A 20,664-nucleotide genomic window follows, 5' to 3' on the forward strand; every position below is an offset into this window, starting at 1 on the left:
ATTACTTTTCCCATTATGAAAAGTAATAACTTTTCTTATTAGGGCCGAGCACGAAAGCGTGTGAAGGCCTACTGGAATGGTGCCAGTTGTTATTATTATCATCATTGTCCGAAATGAATCACCTTTTTGAGGGCCAACAATTGCTCAAAAATGTATGTATTTAAGGGGTCTATGTATGTATTTAAGACCCCCACGAAACATTCAAAAGTGATCTGCCATTGAGCTTAGTTTGTCATAAGTGTGCGAAATTCACACACACATGCCCAGATGTACAAAATGTCTTCTGGTGCCATGATCTCAAACCAACAAGTAAGCAAGCCACTTTGGCTTTGACAAATTTTGCTCCTTTTTCACCATTTGGGGACATTGTATTGAACAAATTCCTTCTAGCATTTTAATCATATCAACCTCAAACTCAGTCAGTCACCATTTGGGGACATTGTATTGAACAAATTCCTTCTAGCATTTTAATCATATCAACCCAAACTCAGTCATATAACTGTTAACAGCCCTTGGTGATTAAAAAACTGAGTTTTCGTCAAAAAAATGTGGCAGCACCTGAAATTTGCTGTTGCTAACGCTGACATACAGGTATAGAGCAGACATGTGCAGACGCAAATAATACAAAATGACCATAGACACAAAACAATGACAACGACATGATAGACCGCTATAGTTAAAATGAGGATGGAACACAAATTACAAAGAGATGCAGAATGTGGGTAAAGTGACTGTTAACAATTACAACAGAGATTAAAACGTCATTAAAAAAGCCATTTTGCACCACCAAAGGACGAGACCCCTAATTAGGTAAATTTTCATCAGGTCTGACACATGAGCCAAAGTTTTGTGAGTTTCTGAACAATTGTAGGCCCTCCAAAAAGGCGATTCATTTCGGACGGTAATAATCCGTGCAATTCCAATTCCTTCGCACGCTTCCTGCTCGGGCCCTAATTAGTCCTTTTAACTGTGTTTTCACCTGTCCCACGACGGAGGTGCACAACCCATGTCAGGGACGCCTCGGTCACGGAAACACAAACACACTCACGCGATAAAAACGACTGAAAATGGAAATCATTAAAAGTCATTAAACGAGAAGGCTAACACTAAGGCAAATACTAACGCTAGCCGCTAGCTAGTTCGCTCCTTAGCCTTACCTTCGCGCCGCAGGTGTGTTCAGCGTCCAGCCTCACTCGTGTTAGACAAAAAAAAGCAGTTCCAAAGATTGTTCCAGCGTTCAGGATTCTTTGGCGATTAACTTTTCTCACAGTACTGACAAACCAAGGTGATGGCTCAAACGCTGGTTTAAATCTGTTTTCCAACTTTCGTTTCTCCGCCTCTCTGCGCTCCTCCCGGATGTCATAGCCAATGACAACACACACAAGCCAACAGCGACAGAAAACGACAATTCTATTCCGCCTAGCAACCGCCTGTGATTGCTCATAAAACACATCCACAGGAAGGGGGGTGTTACACATTACACAGAGTTTGTGTACTGATTATGAACTTAAGCAGAGAGAACAGAGAGGAAATAAGTAATTCATAAAAAATTTCAGTCAAGCAATTAAGTAATTAAATTATATATTTAAGCATTAAGAAATGAAGTAATATAGCTATGAAATTAAGTAGTTAGTTTTGGCCAATCAATATAATTGAATAATTAAGTAATTGTTAAGTGAGTAACTGATCAATTAATATTTTATGCAATTAATGAATGTACTAATTACATATGTACCTACTTAAGATTTATAGTCAAATTCTTAATTGATCAGTCAATTAATTAATATTATAGTACAGTTCTATTCTTCACAGCTCCCAGTTACAATCACAGTGGGGTTCCTTGTTGCTCCAGGTCCTGGCACCACACAGGACTTGATCCTTTGGACTCTGCACCATGTCACCTCATGGTCTCTGACACGCTGCTCCACCAGTCCACTTCACATTTAGTTCATCACTCTGAGCACTTTTAAATCTTCACTTTAGTTGTTGGAATTTACTATTTAATTTACTACCCCTGCTAAGATTTGAACCTGCAAACTCTGAGTTACCAAGCAGGCATTTTACAATATGGCTGTAGTTATACTTAAATATAGAGCTTCAGCTACTTTGTTGTCTTACTTGATTTATTACAGCTCTACTATAAATCTTTATTTGTACAGGTAGTACAAAGTTGGCATTGTATATCCCAGCTTACACACGCATACTTTTAGAATCTTCTGGAGCCTTTAAGATGCTTGAAGCTGTTGTTATGACTTTGATAACGCTGCACTAACAGGATTATTTAGACATTTCAGTCGTCTTGGAGGTACTAAAGAGATTTTCTTACCTGACCTTTTTTTTTTTTTCTTGTTTGGATTCTTGCAAGAGGACATGAAAGAATCCACCAGGAAAATAAATAATGCATCAAGCCTCTTCTGTTTGCTGAGCCAAGTCCCCACTGTGCCTTCTCCATGTAATGAAAAACAACAATCAGAGACGTGTAGTGAAGTCAAATTGCTGGTTAGAAAGATATCAAACGATTTTATCTTCAGTTCAGGTCAAAATTAACTTTGAAAAATGTGTTGTTTTTCTACCTGTGACATACTTTCTGTTTAAGTTAAAGGGTGTTTGTATGAATGAAAAGTTGTCAGGGCAATAACCATTTCTCCATCTTTATTTGAATAAATTACATTGACTTATCACATTTGTTTTTCTTTACATTGAGCATACAGTCTTAGAACCCAGTGCAAGAATAAAATAAAACAAAAAAACAGAAAACAAAACAATCCAAAGACAATCATGTGCAGCACAGAGAATCCCTCCTTTTCACATTGCTTCTGGATAATATACTGTATATATACATCTATACTGTATGTGTATACTTTTGTCACAGTTACAAAATAAGATACGTTACTGTAGATGCGCGACTATACACACAAGGTGAAAACAAAACACAGAAAAGCTGTACAGTCCTCATTGAGGGCAAAGATACACACGATTGTTAAAAAACAGTGAAAGAGAAAAAGAGGGAAGGAACTGGATCACCTTTAAAAAAAAATAAATGCATGACCTCTTCAAACTGTACCGTTATTCTTACCCAGCCAACAAAGTAAACTGCCTGCTAAAGTTGTGCTTCCCTTAAAAAAAAAAAACTAAAACCAACAGTTAATATGGGTCATCGGTTGATTTTGCATCATTATTGTAATTCTACTGAATAATGAATTGGTCCTTTGATTAAAGAGACATCCATGTTTGTTTTAATGTTGAACACTGTCAGAGACAGTATATCATAAATACCTCAGCATCAGAGGTCCTCTGCAGCCCCATCCCTGTGCATTACATGTACAGTATGCAAACCCAAATACGCATCCCTCCCCCTAAAATACACGCACAACATTACTACGAGATGGGTGAAAAAACAGTGTTAACTGCTGCACAGGTTATTTTTGTAGAAGGGTTAATACATCGTCAACATTGCAGAGAATAAAACCTCAGGGGAAACGAGTGCACTGCAGCACCTCACTGAAACATGTAAAAACTGAGTGCTGGTCTGATTTTCAGATTATCAGTACATCAGTTAAAGAAGGGAAACAAATCCCACACAATACTGCATATATGCAAATAGCTGGTCAGGGAAAAATTAAACATCATGTAGAATATCTAACACTTTTTCTGAGGTCTGACATGACATGGAGAGGGAAACCCAGCAGCTGTTTGTCTGTATTATTGTGAAGAGATAGGGGCATTTAGTGTAGGTTGCATCATTTCAATGAATAAAACATTCCCACTGAGACAAAAAGAAATGATTTCTCATTCCACTCAGCCGTTTGTGCACTCCTTTGTCCTTGTTAGAAAGTATTTCAAAGAGTATTGTTGTTGGCTACGTCTATTTTTTTCTTAATCAATGGCTGACAGTTACAGCTACAGAATACTAATTGGACTAATAGGGATGCAGCAGAAAGAGCTACACCTTCAGCTCCACCAGAGAGAAACACCTGCTCCAGTGAGCAGTTAAATCCTATAAGTTATTATAATCACAATACATCGACCATTTTTCACACAAGTTGCTGATAAAATACACGTTGGAGGATTGAAACTTATGCACCATAGTTTTCTTACATCACTTCAGACAGTTTAAACTTTACAACTTGTGTTTTTGCAAATCATGTCATCACTTCACTAATCACTGGCTCAGATATGTAATGTCACATACTTAAGAATACAGTTCCACCCCCCTCCCCCCTCTGATTAAAATACCAAAGAACTAGAGATTACAGGCTTCACCCTGACAGGTTTACTGACACCTTGCTGTCAGTGTTGACTCAGGTTTTTGTCAGGAACTTTGGTATCTAAATCACATATGACCAATCATGCACACATGTTGATATATGTAAAAAAACATAAAAATACAATGAGTAGTCTTGGTCGTAAGTTATCGACTAGATGGATCTGTCTAAAAGTCTGAAGAGTTAAAATGTGAGGACATCCTTTGGACAGAAGTTTTAGAGCATGACAGGGACGTGGAAACGGCCCAGGCATGCCAAGAGACGACTACCGTTAAAAACAGAGGAATATTTCAAAACAAAATCAGCTCAACATATTTTTTTCTATAAGATAAAACGTTTAACACTTGAAACCATGCTTGACCTAGAGTCTCTAACAAACATGAAGCACGTGGACCAATTTTTTTTTTCCTAGTATGTGAGAGAAAAGCTTCTATCTACTGTTTCCACATAATACAGTGAATGAGAGAAAATGTGAATTTGCAAAGCTGTTCTGATAAACTCATGACGGACTGACAGCCAACTGAAACCGAGACAAAAGCCGGGACAGAAAATGGATAAAATGACTGTGGAAGCCTGAAGGTACCTCCTGGGATAAGGGGAAGCAACGACATCAATGCTAATTTTTCCTCATCGCACTTGCTTTAAATCATTTCCAATCTCATTCACATCTTTCTTTGTTATTGTGTTGTTGCCGTTTTGACTCCTTAAAAGTGGAGCGCAGGTGGTTAGTAGGAATGTTAAGGAAAAGGTTACTGGGAATACCGGTGGGGAAGAACTGGAGGCCAGGATTTGTTTTGCCACTGTTGCAGACACAGCTGGTAGTCGTGATGTCCTAGTGGGGAAGCGGCACCAGGATATCCACGTAATTGATGGGGAAGAAGCCGGAGTTGCCGTGCAGCATCCCCTCATACCAGTTTTCATCGATCTTATTGGTCAGGGTGATGATGTCGCCTTCCTTGAAGCCTAGCTCACCTTCGTTCTCAGGGTCGAAATCGTACAGTGCACGACAGCAGGGCTGGTCCATGGGTGCTGGAGAAAAGAGAAACGTTGGAGAGAAAAGGAGAGTTAGAAGAGAGGCTGGAAGAGGAGATATGATGCTGCATATAAATGAGAAGCATAATGATCACAACAAAAGCTTGTGAAAGGCTCACCTGGAGACCTGGCTGAAAGAGGGAAAGAAGAGGAGGAAGCAGAGAGGAGGAGACGAAGCAAAAGAGAGACACAAAACATGACCATCAGTGCAAAATTATAATCTGGCAGACAGAGCTTAAAGGAATAGTTCAGTATTAGGGAAATACGCATGAAACCATTGCATACATAGTTCTGGCTAGTCTGTTCCCAAAAATACTGTGTGAAAACAATTCCTGTCAAGCATCTTTCATCTTTGTGTCACTGTCAGAGACTGTTTTCAAAGTACTAGTTGGTGGTTTCTGTCCTTTGGCCACAGGGGGCAGCAATGAGTCCATTACAGCTTAGGACTCAACAATGAGACAAAGAAGAAGCCACACAGGAAAAGTCAGGACAAGCAGCACAATGGGAAGTCTGCTCAAATGGTATTTTTCTCACTGATGACTGTTTGATCTGTTCAAATTCAGTATTTGATGGGGATGGTTTCAGGCACCAAGAGACTCCAGGAAGTTATTGCTCCAGGGCAAGAAATAGTTCAACAAATTACTGCATAAAAATAATGAACAAGTGTGTTTTAGAGCTGCTGGTAGGCAGATTATGTTGCCTTTGGGCAGAGCCAAGCTAGCCTTGTCACAGCGCTTCTGGTATTTATGCTAAGCTAACTGGCTGTAGCTTCATATTAAGTACCCAAACATTAAAATGGTATCAGTCTTCTTATCCAAGTCCAAGTGAAAAAGTGCATTTCCCTCAATATCAGACTATTCCTTTACCATTAAGAGAAAGATGAGAAATTAGATTTTAAACAAAAGAGAAACCAGGGGTTAGACAGAAGCAGAACAGCAGAAGAGCTGCTCTTCAAACAAACAAACAAAAAACCTTTTCCACAAAAGTCCATTTAAAGAAAGATAAAAATAAGAGTGATAGAGAGAGTTTACATCTCTTCCTAAGTCACTCTTGCTCACCTGGAGATCTTGCTGCAAAGGGGAAAGGAGAAAACACAGGTGAAAAAGGAGACTTTTAGCAATAATATTTTTCAATAGATAAATGATGAAATGATGGATAAGTACAGTCGGCGCAGCAATAAAGAAGTCAATAGACAAAAAAAAAATCAAGAGGAAACACAAGTCGGACAACAGATTGAAAGAAAGGCTGAGAGGCAGACGGACAAAGAAACAGGAGGATAAGACTGATCAGAAGATTGACAAGAGAACAAAACAGAAACAACAAATGCTCGTCCGCTGGTGAGATTGTCATTGACAGTTCTTTAAACAGTGAGCAGACGGCACTTGTTTTTCTGCTGTTTGAATCATTTTCAGCACTTTTCTTATAACAAAGAGACAAACAGAAAGAGAGATGGACAAAAAAAGAAAGAAAGATGAAGTGATGGAAGAGATATTGTTGTATCTCTCTGGGATTCACTTTGTCTCACCTGGAGACCTTGCTGCAAAGAGGAAACACGAACCAACACGAGGGAGGGGGAAAGGAAACGGCAGAAGTGGGTTTAAGTTTAAAATGGAAATGATGAGACGTTGCTGAAGAAATTAAGTGATGACCATACAGACACATATTGACACAAGTTTGACCTGGCTCACCTGGAGACCTCGCCCCTACAAGAATAAACAAAAATCATAAGAGAAAGAGAAAAGTGCAGAGTTGTATTTATTGGTTCTGGATTGGTGGATATTCTGTTCAGTACAGGTAAGAACTGAAATGTTGGGAAAAGAGCTGGGAAAAGAAAGATAAAATTAGCACACACAATAAATGTACCATAAATTCTTAAATATCTTCTCGTTTGATCAGGAAAACACCATGCTTTTATCTGAGAGAGGTTAGGGCTAACTTATACTTCCTTCCACTAGAGGGCAGCTCAGAGTCAGAAGTTTCGGAAAATAGCAAATATGGTGTTGGTGGAAGTTTTAATAATGTACCTCTCAGGTGAAGTAACATCATCCATCCATTATCTATACTGCTGACCCTTAAGGGTTGTGGGGACCTGAGGTGAGGTAGCAACATCCTATAGAATTTTTTAATTTCTTCGTTGTGTGCTGTGGCTGTGTCTCGCTTTAATTATTGGCTACACTGCTCCTCTACTATTGTGAAACATATGCAGTAAATGTTGTGTTTCAGTAGCTTGATATCAAGAAAAAGTGAAAGTGAAAATGTATAATTTACTCTAACATTACCATACAATGCATTCTAAAGTGTCTGTTTTTTCTTTGGCCGTATCGACCAGCATCAGTATCGGCTTCTATTTGAGAATTTATGGCAAAAAATGAAAAACACAGAGAGGGTTGTTGAAGGAAAGAAAAACACGAATTAGTAGAAACGAGTCCAGAAACTGTCCTTTACTACAAATTCCACTGTTCTGTCTTTACAACCTGAATTAGAGACCAAAGAGCGTATACAGAACCAGGACTATTTTCTGGACAGGTTTTTGAACAGTGAGGTTTATATTCTGCGTCTCACCTGGAGAACGAGCACTGTGGATCCCTCCATTGTGGTTCTCACTGATAGAGAAGTCCAGAGATGTACGTGGTTTAGGAACAAAGTCTTTCCTTGGTTTGTTAGCAGTGTCCCTTATCCTGCAGAGTGGAGCACACAGAATTCATCAATACACAAACAGTAGGAGATCAACATTAAACACATTCTTTTCCTTTGGTCATAGTTGGTAAATATCAGTTCAAACATGACTGAAATCCTACAGAAGTACATCCAAGGACACATGTTTAAACAAAAAGACCCAGTGGAGGAGAAAAGTACTGACCGTTCATCGATCTTACTGGAGAGCTGTGTGAGGATCTCAGCAGCCCGGCTGTGGTACTCCACCTGAGCGTGGACCAACGCAGAGAGCTGGCTCACCTGTTCAATCTGTTTACACACAGAGGAAGCACAGAATATACTACAGACCAACAGCTCTCGTTGAATCTCGTTGACAGAAAAGTGTTTTGCAGAACATTATGATGAAATTTCATCAAGGTGTCCCTGAAATAGCGCATTCATGGGAACAGGATGGACAGGATGGATGTAGAGACAGATTAATACTTACATCACTCTCCAGCAGGTTGAACATGCTCTGCTCAGCAATCTCCTTGGAGTCGTCAAACTTCTCAAGTGCTTGTTTGATCTCGTCGTCTGTCACTTTGCCCTGACGTTTCTTCTTATAATCAAAGTCCAGACGACGACCCTCCATTTTCTTCAGGTGATGCTGCAAAACAAGGTCCAACAGTAAATCTGAATCTACAGAGACTTAGATTATTAGTTTTTCCTGTTCCCTGTTGTCTGGACTCATACCTGAATCTCCCTGAGGTCTTTTTCATGGAGGTTCTGCAGTGGATCAATGAAGTTCTGCTTGACCTCCATGTCCAGAGCATCCTTCACCTCTGCTAACTCACGCATGGCTTCACCAGCATCAATCAGAGCAAGGCCTGAAAACAAAGACATGTAGACAGTAAAACACATGTACAACATACATTTCAGAAAAGGTTGTTCTTCAGCAGAGTAACAGTCTCATTAGATTCTACAGCAGATTCTAAAGACAGGGTTTTTTTTCTCTTTAAACAACATTTTATTGCCTTCACTTGTGAATAACAAAGGAAACTTTGGGTGTCTTGTCTGAAAAATAGGCTCATGCATTTTTCATAACACTGTTACTGCGTCCTTGAGGGAATAAAATTATGCCACTTTGTTCTTGTGAAGCTGATATAAAAAGTTGTTTTTTTGTGAGAAGCTTTAATGTGCTGCAGCTCACCAAAGTTGGACTCCTCTCCGAGCTCCCTGCCAAACCTCTGCATGGACTCTCCCAGGATGGCCTCGGTCTGTGTGTAGCCCGGTCCCTTCTCCTGGCCCCGGATACGTGACATGGAGTTCATCATGCTCATCTTGGCTCTGGTGGCTGTCAAGACAAACACCTCTGGGCTCAGTGTTTGACCGTGTCTTACATTTGTAGTCAAGACAACAAAATGCCAGAGGCACCAAAGTGAACCTTGTTAAAATGCCTGACTGTAATTTGTTGTTTGCAGTTAATTTGGAGGTTATTTCATGAGAGGAAGGTGGTGAGTTTCATTCTCTATAACCAGGTCTTACAGTGATTACATGGCCTCTTGAAGCAGAAATTGTGAAAGAAAATTCACATTTTACTATAATGGAAAATGCAGCGATTTTAAAGACCGATAAGGCTCCAGGATAAACTGTTATTAGTCAGATAAATAACATCAAAGGATAGAGATAAAATTCAACACACATTAACAAAATAAAAAGCAAAAAGGGGGTCTAGAAGAGATAAAAAATACTAAATAAAACCACCACATTCACATTCTGGGATCATGCACAGAGCTCTGGTTTATGTCACCTGGGTTTGGCTGCAGATACTCAGTGGTCTTGGTCATGATGTCCAGCACTGCCCGAGCCGTGATGTCCACCCTCTGTAAACCACAAGTTAGAAATACAATTACCACCTCACAGTTGTTTGCACTGGGTCTTGGATTTCAAAATTCACTTCACGCCTGATAAGGATTGAACTTGCATCCTCAGAACCTCCCAGCAGGCCTCTAACAGCCTGAGCTTCTGGACCAAAGACACACGGTCATTTATAAATATTAATGATACTCAGATATTTTTTGCAGCCAAAACATGTTTTGTGTAGTCATGGCAACCTTGACCTTTGACCTCCAAAATTCAATCGATTCATCCTTGAGTCCAAGTGAACATTTGTGCCAAATTTCAAGAAATTCCCTCAACCTGTTACTGAGATACCTCATTCATTAGAATGGGACGCATGGATAAACCAGAGGCATCATAACACATGGAAGGACACAGAAATAACAGTCAACAAAAAGAAGCTGGATAGCTAACAGAAATAGGTGATGTCTCACAGACTGTGGGAGAGGATGAGAGGATTGTAACAGCAACAAAACAGTTGATGGATCTTTAAACTAGTGATCAGATTAAAAAAAAAAGATTAAAAAATTGTTGGCTTTGTTCTGATGGTGAGAGAAAGACACAGAGAGCTGAGAGCCAGCATCATGTCTGTGTTCTGGTTTGGATGATGAGGCTCAGCAGCTTCCAGCAGCCTGACTTTGTACACCACATTACAACCACTAAATAAAGACTCAAGTGATCTCGTGTTAACATACGGTGATGCTGCTCTCACATGCACATACATGTAGTTATTACTGCTCATATATGGAAGAGAACAGGCAGCATGTTATTCAGGGTTTGGATGTTTTCAGACAGTAACATGTCTGTTAGATACCAGAGTCATTAAAAGTCTGGATAAATAAACTAAAACTGTCAAATAACTTCTCTGAATAGGTTCAATAACACTGGTAGACCTCAATAGCAGTTTTCAGACATGACAGCAGTGATGGTCAGTGTAATACTTCAGGATGTTCCTGCACAGATCTGCTGGGATCTCACAATATTTCTGATGGATTGTCTAATAATAAATACAAACTAATAAAACTGAAAAAAGACTTGCCTTTTCCATCTCAGTGAAGTCCTCATCGAGCTTCGTTCCTTCTGCTCCTCCGACTTTCTCACTCACTTTCTGCAGAACAAACAAGATGAAATAAAACATGTTAAAGTTTTAGTTTCAATCAGCTCGGCAAAACTGAGCTGCAGCTGCTGTAAATATTACATGTTGTAAATCCAGTTCAACAGTTCTCAGTAAATTAATTTCATTATTGAAATGACCCAAAAAATTACCTCAGCTGCTGAAAAAAGGCTGATTGGCGACAGATACAACAAACAAAAGATTCCTCACATCAACATTTCTAAGATTCCTCTCAGTCTGTTTTTGTAAAAGACAAAATGGAGATGTTTACAATATGCTTGGTATTTATTTGTTTGGCTGATAAATCAATAAGATGAAAAAAATACAGTTGAAATACAGTACAATCAAGTAACATGTATGTTACAATAAGAGAGTGGTTGTGAAGTGTGAACCGGTATGTACTATATCTGTGACATGACCTGGTCACAACCTGCTCTCTCACAGATATCAACATCAGGAGTGTATCAGTGATAATGATCTTTAACGGAATAAATAGTCATTATTGTGTTACTAACAGGAGACACGTGTCTCTTTTGACACCTGAACATTTTCTACAGCAACAGCTCTCAGCTTTTTTAGCCCGAGAGTCACTGTTCACTAACACTGCTGGAGACAAACGCAGCAGCAGAGAGGACGATAAACCATCGGACACAGAGGAAGAGATTAAGTATGGGCAGCAACAAGCTGCAAGCGTTGGCTCTTATAGCTGCAGACATGGCACCGATCCATGTGCACGGACATACACACAGGAATAACTCCTCTGGGCTCCCGTCCCCTCTCACCCTGTCTGCTGATCATATTTCCAGCCCTGCCACCATCCAGCTCCGGCTCTGTGATGTAACCAGACGCCTGGTGGGTTGGGGGGGGGGCAGCATCCTGACACAACGAGGCCAGAGCCGGCCCTCAGAGGAACGACTGAGGGAGGCAAAAAAAAAAAAAAAAAAAAGCTTTCAGGGAACATCACAGTGCGTGACTAAAGAAACCGTGAAAGCTAAGGTCAGGGGATGAAGCTTTTCCTCGAGTAACGGACAGAAAAATCACACTGTACACGTTCTTCTTGGACAGGATGAGTAGATGGTACAGTTATGGTAAGTCGCTGTTGTAGTAGGGGAGGAATGAGTGATTCTAAGAGTAGTTTGAATAAAGTGAGTAAAATTGTGATGTGATTTTTCCAGGGGTGAAACACAGAGGGGTGATCTGTGACAGAGAGAGCAGCAGGGTTTAGAAGACTAAGCCTGTGACAGCAGTTTATGCAGTGTAAGACTTTCTGAGGATTGGTGCTCTATGACTCATCGTAGCAAAGTGTCTCCTGATCCCAGCTGTGAAATGGCTCTATATTCTGACAGCCACGCAAAACACACACATACGGTGGAAGTCTGGCAGCGAGCCACGTTTCCTGTCATTAGCTTCACCTACACATCACTACAATTTCTTCAAATCCTCCCTGAGCTTGTTGCCATGGAGACAGGTGTCTGCCCGCGCCCTGCTTATCAAGTATACGTCTGTAACTTCCTGTTTTTTTTCTCCCTCTCTCTACTTTTCTCCTGTGTCGTGTCCTTTTTTTTCCTCTTTCTCTCCCTCCTGTCAGAGCTGACGATCAAAGACTAACGAGGATACAAACGTCCCAGAAGCTTCGTCACCACCTGGGAGACGATGATGATCTGAGCCGTTCACAGGGAGGAGCGGACGGATGTAAAAAAAACATAACCTAATGTATATAGACTGAGTCCACGGCTGTGACTGCATGAGTCACGTACTGTACAGTGACACTTCTGCTGTTCATCCAGGCCATCTAATCACACACTGTACTGTTTTACACCTGGGATACATAATGAGTGCAGTTACATGGAACTACTACCTGGTTTCACATGTACACACAGTATAACAGATGGTACAGGCCTCTTTTGTTCAGATAGAAACTGGCATTTACTCTAAAAAAATAGCTTCAACATCACTGAGACAAAACAGAACAATTGCTTTTATGCTTTTAGGCCATATACATGTGAGGATGACAGCAGGTTTATTTAGATTAATCTTAAACACGAACTGACACGAAAGGTTGACATGAGGCTTGAACTAGAATTAAAAAGGTGCCAATAATCTAAATTAGCAGTCTGTGTACAGTAACATGCACCTGCAGGATGTGCAGGCAACACTGATTAATCTGAGGGTTTAAATGGCTCTTTTTGTACCGTATAATTTGTACAAATTAGGGACACAACAATTATTTCTCATTATCGATTGATCTGACAATTATCTTCTACAATAATTGATTAATCGTTTGGTCTGTGAAAGCCCAGAGTCATCAATCTGTTCATTTTACCTGAACAACACTCTAAACCCTCTAAAGATATTCAGTGTATGATCACATACGGCAAAGAGAAGCAACAAATACTCATAACTGAGGCTGACTGTTTTTGTTTGAAGAGTGAATTGAATCAACTATCGAACATCAAAATAGATGTGAAATAATTTTCTCTTAATTTACTCACTGATTTATCATTTCAGTCATTTCAGCCTGATACAAATTTGTCCAACACATGCTGGACTCTGCTCAGACCATGTGTGGAGAGAGGATTTTCAGCTCTCCAGCAGAAATATAAGCAGGAAATGCTGTTTTTCCCACCATTGACATTTACTCCACCATGAGGAGGAATCAGCTGGACAGAAATCTCATGTGCTGGTGCTTAGGATTTCCAAAGAGAAAACCAGCTGTACTTTGAATTTTGAAGACTACTGTGTCAGGAACAGAGAGCTGGTCCTGGCTGATGCAGACAGTCTTCACAGCTCTAAATTCAACCATATCTTCCTTGTGTGTGAGTGTGGCCCACATCCACGATTCAGAGGAGAGTCAGAGTCAGAGTCAGTACAAGTCAGTCATTTCTGCAGCTAAATGGATAAAAAACAGCTCAGTGGATCGGCGCCTGTGGGGACCTGAGTGGAGCTCTGGAGGAGCTGAGAAACTGAATGAATAAAAATGAGCTCTTGGTGGCTGTTTGGAGTAAGTAGCGCAGTGCTGCTGCCTGTGGCTGCTGTCAATGCGTGTTCAACCTCCAGACACTGGCAAAGTGAAGAGCAGAGACAGAGCTGGTGTTGTGCTCTGATGGCTGCAAGCTGAGGAGACAGCAATTTAGCTCAGTGATGGAAGAGAGATTCATGAACGCAGGCTCAGAGACACTACAGGACTGTATAGCACGTCTCAGCCGATAACCAGGAGCCTGATGATTGATCCTTTTCTCCCACTGACTTATTAAATGCAACCAAGCTACCGATCTCACCTAACAGCCAGGAAACCACCGACATAAAACCTCCTGAGGATCCAGCAGTGTGACTCGCTTAACACATAAATGATCTGTTTGTCCCTCACTCAACAACCCATCACTCTCTCTCTCTCAGTCCTCCCACTCTTCTTCCTCATCCTCCCTGCCAGGGGAAGGACACGACAAGGTGAACCGAGCAGTAGAGTGAAGTGAACTTTAAAGGGATGAGTAATATGTGCAGTTGGGTGCGCTCGGCAGTGACGTAGACGATATGTAACCTGCGACGTCACAGCTGCAGCGTCGCATATGAAGAACACGCACTTGTAGTGAAGACCGTCGTGCACAGCACTGATACAGGAGAGTTAACAAACATGCAGCTGATTCCTGATTCCTCCAGACAAAGAGGCAGAGAGACGGTTTCACTGCAGAGCTCAGGGCAGGTTATTCCTCTTACACTGCAGACATTTTATTCAAGACTACTTTAATGTGACTTAATTTAAAGGTCCCCTCCAGACAATTTTATTGGACAATGACTGACTGGCCTCCAGACTGGTTTATTAACATGTGTTGTCCTGAACCTGAAAACATCCCTTTAGCGTCACACTATCCACAGACATCTTTCTGCACAGTGAAGGTCAAACATCCAAGTGAAGTCACAATAAGCAAAAAAACATTTTTGAGTGGAGGCGACACTGGTAAAAGACACGTACACATCATATTATAACAACACACTGTGCAGTCAGGACAGAAATCAGAGGGACTTTAATAAAGTCTCTCCCAGTACAAACAAATTCTACATAATCAAAAGAGGAAATTTAATTACAATCCATTCAGTAGTCACCACTAATAAGTCAGCAGGCATCATCCTCTGTAAACCATCAATGTCTGTGCAAAACCTCATAACAATCCACCAGCAGTCTGGACCGTGGTGGTGGAGCAGCTGACCCTGCCGTCCCTTGAGTTGTGCCACTGTCGTGGTTAAGATGGAACAAACAACTGTTAAAGAAAACCTTCAGGTCTGGTTCACATGAGGCCTCAGTTCTCTCTCTCTTCACTCTCTCTTTTTCTCCAACTGGCAGCCATGTAAACCAAATCAGACCAGATTAAATATGCTAAATGCAGAGAGGAAAATAGCCCAGAGCTCTTGCCAAAGGCTGCAGGGCGTCCTCGCTCCCTCGCTGTCCCAAAATCTCTTGCATCATCACGTCAGACAGCAGAGTGTCCTGACTTGCTCTCAGATCATTTTAAACATACGTTAGCGTTTATAAGGCTTCATGTGATAAAAACAAGGTGTAGAAACCAGCACGATGTAACTGCTGAGAGGGATTCTGCACTCACCACCCCAAAACCTGTCACGTCAGGCATTTTAACTTAAAATAATTCATAATTAAGCCCAAACCCATCATTTCATATGCCAACTAAATACAATGAAACATCAGGTCTATTAACATTTACAGCCTATTTAGTAAAACTTTTAATAAATCTTTAAATACAGATTTTTTTAAAAAGCACAGGAAACACTACAAAACATCAGGTTCAAGATAAATAAGTTCAAATAAACTTGCTCCAGACTTTGAGAGTTTCCTCCAACACTGATAGATATTGTAATTTTCTCCTGCTCCCCTCCACAAAAACAAACCATTACCAGGTACTGGATCACACTTTAATCGGCAGAGAGCTGCAGGCTGACAGTATTTCCTCCTCTATAAAGAGAACGGCCCAAACAGATTAATGAAAACACTCCTGGCAAACACAACAGCAGAATTTAAACAGCAGGGTTCCTCACCTGAACTAATACTATTAAAGAGCTGAAACCAACCTGAGACACACTCTGACACACAAAGTGTCTGTTGTTGCTTTTAATTGGAAGTCCAGGATTAGATTATGCTGCTGACTGCAGAACACACTGAGATCAATACTACACACTGACATCAATACTACACCATCATATCTGTACATGCAAACACAGGCCAGAGGTTAGGATGCTGTTCTCATGTTTCTACAGCTGTTGTTGTGTTTCTCTGAATCATCAGTATGACTCAGATCAGTTCAGGCTAAAATAAAATAAAGAACATTTGCAGATAAGATCAATTACATCTTTAAAAAAACTATTTTAATACTTTTACTTATGAACTTATTTTACTTTGTCAGGTATACTTCCTCTTGTGTGTATAAAGAGTGAGAATAAAAGGTGGTATATTTTTTCTGTTTGTGTGCCAAGAATATAACTGCTGTGTTTTGGAAAGCCCCGCTAAAACCATGTCTCAGCCAGTGGTTAAATGGACTGTCATCCTGACTGAAAAATGTTTCATAAGGGGAAAAACCCAAAGACTCTGCATGTGAACTTCATTCATGGACTTCCTGACCAATAATCCCATGGTAGATTCCCCCAACACAATACCTCTGTTTGTTTCGAAGTACAAAGCTTTAACTTAAAGAAAGACACAGAGCTTGTGCTGAGAAGCAGCAACAGCACCCTCTGCAGCTACAAGAGGTCGTTACAGGACGCTGCAGCATGAAATTCAGTCCGATTCTGGTTCTGGTTCTGGCTCTGAGTGTTTCAGAAACTCATGTACAGAAAACAAAGCCTGTCAATTACTCAATCATGTGATAAATGAAAAATTACTGACCTAGCTTCTTCTCTGTGTGATGTAGTGTCAAAGTGTTAAACACTTCTCAACCCAAGTTACATTGAGCAAGAAGAGACATTCAGGGTGTGGAGTGGGAATGAAAGAGGAGTAATTCTCCTCATCACAGGTCAGTGTATCACAAAAATGATTCTGAAGCTGTTATTTTAAGGTAGAATAGTTTCATACCGTGCAAATAAACTGTGCAACATTGGATCTACTCACTCATTTCGTCCTTTGCTTTCTAAAATGTCTTTTATTGATATTTGTGGGGAAAAAACATCAAGTATTTTGTGCTCACTGCTACTTTACATTGATTAAAATGCTGCTGATGTTTAAAATGCAGGAATGATGACAGTTCCATATAAGTACTTCATGCCTAACTGTTCAGAAATCCAGGCTAAAGGCCATGCTGTGTGAGGCTGGGTGACGGGATATTTTGCAGGTAAACCACAGTATTGTACTAGACATTTTTTTTGACCTGATGATGGCGCTGGAGAAAAAGTCACAGGATCATGAAAGTTATTACAAGTCCTCCTGAGCAGGGCAGAAATAACTGCACCGATTTTCATGTCAGTCCAATAGTTGTTGAGATTTTTCCATCTAATTTGTGGACTAACTGCTTGACACTGCCGTCTGTGGAGCCACATCACTGCTGCAGCTAAAAACAGAATAAAACGTTTCCTTTTTGAGATTAATTATTATTTCGTTTTTATGTCAAAACAGGAAAAAAAAATACAATCAAAAGGCTTTGATTTGGAAATGTAATAAGATTTTGTATCTTCATGATGAATGGATAAATACCTCCATCTATGGAGACATCACCTACACCTACTGACACACACTGTCATAGTACATACAGTACTGTGATAATGTAATTACCTGTTTTTCCGACAGTCTATTTCCTGCTCTGCACCTATCAACTTGTACTTCCAGCATTCACGACTGTGCTGTTAGCATTAGCAACAATCACATGGCGCCCAATGTGAGGCATAGAAGGAGCGTGCTGCTGCTGCTCTCCTCCCCCCTGCCTCCCACGCCTCCTCCCTCCTCTCCTGCTCACTACTCTAATCCCAGCCGGGCACACGGAGGCCTCTGCTTTAAATACGCCCTGGGTGGAAGAGGGAGATTAAAAATGACAAGAGTGATTAGTGAGGCTATTAGAAGGACAGCCCCTGCTGCTGGACAATAACAGGAGAGGATCTGACTCTTCCTGACAGCATTAAAACACCCCTCCATCCTTCTCTGACCTACCTGCTCCCTCACTGCCCTCTCTCCCCACTGTGGGGGAGGATCTGAACAGAAGCATCTACAAATGTGTCGCAGGGGAAAACTGATCACATTTTCCCTCTCATTCAGTCTGCACTGATGTTCAGCAGGTATATTTTCACCTTTTCTCTCCTTTATTTCCATCTTTTAGAGGTGTGTTGCAGAGAGAGAAGGATGATAAAGGATGATAGAGGAGGACAGAGGTGTAGAAACAGAAAGGCCTGGGTCAGTTGGGAATGTGACAGTGAACTGCCACAACTTGAAAAGTCAAAAACAGTTGCATAACAATGCCCAGAAGATCTTTGCCCTGCTTCATTTTTCTTCTTTTTCAGACATCCTCTCTTGTTTTCTTCCTTTCTTTCTATTCCTGTCATTATCTCACCCCTTTTCCCTCCTCTCACCTCCACATACCCTCGATGCTTCTCTGTTCTCATTGTCACGTTTCTCATGCAACACCGCGCCCAGTCTTCTCACTGCTGGACTGTGACTCAACAACATGTCCGGCTGCATAAACCTCCACTCCAGCTGACCAGGAATTCTAAGGACATAACACCAGAGGGACCAAACTGTGAATGGATATTAAGACTTTATTTAGGGAGTAAACCTATAATTGTACAGGCTGTCCTGAGAATAGACCTGTGCTCTTGTGGAATCGGGGAAAATCCGTTTGTTATTCTTAAATCCTGTTGTTCAGAGCCAGTGTCGGGGTGGCTGGTCCCTGCTCCAACTACAGCTGTTTCAGGATGATAGTAATCCTGCAGAACATCGAGGCCTCAGGTGGCATTAGAGGGGAGAAAATTCAACAGATCTGCTGATTGGGATGTTTCACAAAACCACAGAGGAACGAGCAGTGACATCAGACTCACAGGACCTGACAGGAGACAACAGTGACACCTTAAATTCTCTGCTCAGGTCAGACCTGTACCTCTACGGACAGTTAGACGTCAGGTACAGACGGACTGGATGAGAACCCAGACGGGACAGGGTGCCAGCTGTTTCCTGTGTCCAGACTCAGGCCAGCATCAGTCCACTGCTGGGCCATGTTGCTTCACTGACCTCTATCCTCTCTGAGCGAGTGGCTCATGGCTATTATAATCTGATTTGTAAGCCTTTGCATGGCTCTTATGTAACAGCAGGGATGAGTCTGTAGCTGGGGAGAAGCGTGCACACACACTCCGATCCATCCATGTACCACCCGGTAAACGAGAGTGGAGGGGGAGGATGGGGGAGAACCAGCTGGCTCTGTGTGTGTGTGTGTGTGTGAGGAAAGCGTGCCAGAGTTTATGAGCAGTGGGATGTGGTGGCGATGATGATGATGATGATGAGACAAAGATGGAGGATGAGTAACGGCTCACACGACATTAATGATGACAAGCGTTTGCTGAGTGTGTGTTGGTCTCGACTAATATCAGTGAATCTGCATCAAACCGCTGAGTTATTTTGACACAAATAGCACTTGGATTATTGTTTTCACAGTTGATGGTGAGATAGTTACTGATATGTGTTTCATGGAGAGTACACTCCATCATAAAACTGTAAGTGAAGAAATGAATCCTTCAGCCATTGGGAGTCTCTCCTCTATTGTTGTATAATTGCTTCATCATAAAATCACACTGCTGAAGCTGAGCATTTTCTGGACAATCACTCTCAGTTTTCCTCTGCCAGACCTCCTATAGTTCTGCCTGAGAACCACAGGAAGGTGTGAAAGACTCAATGTGTTCAACTTTCTCTTTTAATTCTCTCTCACAATTGTTCTCCAACATCTCTCCCTTATTTATTATTATCATCTGTTGACTCAAGTCAATTTTTATCTCTCTTCTTCTGTCTTGACGTCCATCTCAATATCCTGTCTAACCACCTCCACAACTGAGAGTAACAGGCTGATGATAAACTCTGGATATTGGCCAATCAGATGACAGAGAGTTAAGATAATGATGGGACCTTCCTAATCAGAGAGCTGTGACAGAATTTATACCTTTCCGATTTTCATCCTGGCGTGAAATGACACATAATCCACGCCTGACACTCTCTGAGATCTGTTCGGATCACAATGATTCGGAGAGATATTGTGTTCTTAAATCCTCTGGCCAGTTGACAGATGAAGATTTAGTGGGTACTCTGAGGTCTGTCAGTCTGTGTTTGATCTCTGGGGTGGGGTGAGGCTATGTCTGACCTTTTCTGTAACTTTATGAAAACGATGATTCAACACTCTCTCTCAAGCTTCCTCAGGCTGTTACACAACTTCTGTGTTTGCAACAAAGTGCAACACAATAGATGTTTCCAGGGGAGATTGTCTCCATATTTAAAATGTCTCGTCTCAATCATTACGTCTCTGGCCTTTCTATGACGGTCAGTTTGTCACACTGCTTCAACATGTGGCTGAATGACTCGAAAAAACACTTGATTTCTGACAAAGAATAAAGCCTTGTTTTGTCCTTGTTTTGTTCTGGCCTACACAGTGCACGGCTAATCTGTGCTGTTAACATCATTTTCAGTCAGCAACAAAGCTCCTGAACCTGCACCATTTGTACAACAACTGAAGAAAAAACGTCTTCATAATTTAA

General features: G+C 41.1%; 1 protein-coding gene across 10 annotated transcripts in view; it reads right to left on the reverse strand.

Moving 5' to 3' along the window:
• Positions 1 to 20,664, reverse strand: part of sh3gl2a (SH3 domain containing GRB2 like 2a, endophilin A1) — a 50,720-nt gene that overhangs the window by 11,909 nt on the left and 18,147 nt on the right. For 2 of the 10 annotated variants that reach the window (XM_051070581.1, XM_018684186.2), the window contains exons 2-9: positions 10,870 to 10,938; positions 9,742 to 9,814; positions 9,142 to 9,285; positions 8,685 to 8,818; positions 8,440 to 8,598; positions 8,158 to 8,261; positions 7,860 to 7,975; positions 2,636 to 5,294 (exon numbers count right to left, since the gene is read on the reverse strand). The exons of 4 other annotated variants lie outside the window; for them this stretch is intronic. In XM_051070581.1, coding sequence (XP_050926538.1) covers positions 5,098 to 5,294; positions 7,860 to 7,975; positions 8,158 to 8,261; positions 8,440 to 8,598; positions 8,685 to 8,818; positions 9,142 to 9,285; positions 9,742 to 9,814; positions 10,870 to 10,878 — 936 coding nt within the window. In that variant the 5' untranslated portion in view covers positions 10,879 to 10,938 and the 3' untranslated portion in view covers positions 2,636 to 5,097. Of the gene's footprint in view, positions 1 to 2,635; positions 5,295 to 5,416; positions 7,001 to 7,859; positions 7,976 to 8,157; positions 8,262 to 8,439; positions 8,599 to 8,684; positions 8,819 to 9,141; positions 9,286 to 9,741; positions 9,815 to 10,869; positions 10,939 to 20,664 lie in introns of those variants that run through there. 4 more of the 10 variants (XM_051070582.1, XM_051070579.1, XR_007813235.1 and 1 more) reach the window with 3 other exon arrangements.

This window comes from Lates calcarifer, linkage group LG5 (genome assembly GCF_001640805.2).
Source record: "Lates calcarifer isolate ASB-BC8 linkage group LG5, TLL_Latcal_v3, whole genome shotgun sequence".
Lineage (NCBI taxonomy): Eukaryota > Metazoa > Chordata > Actinopteri > Centropomidae > Lates > Lates calcarifer.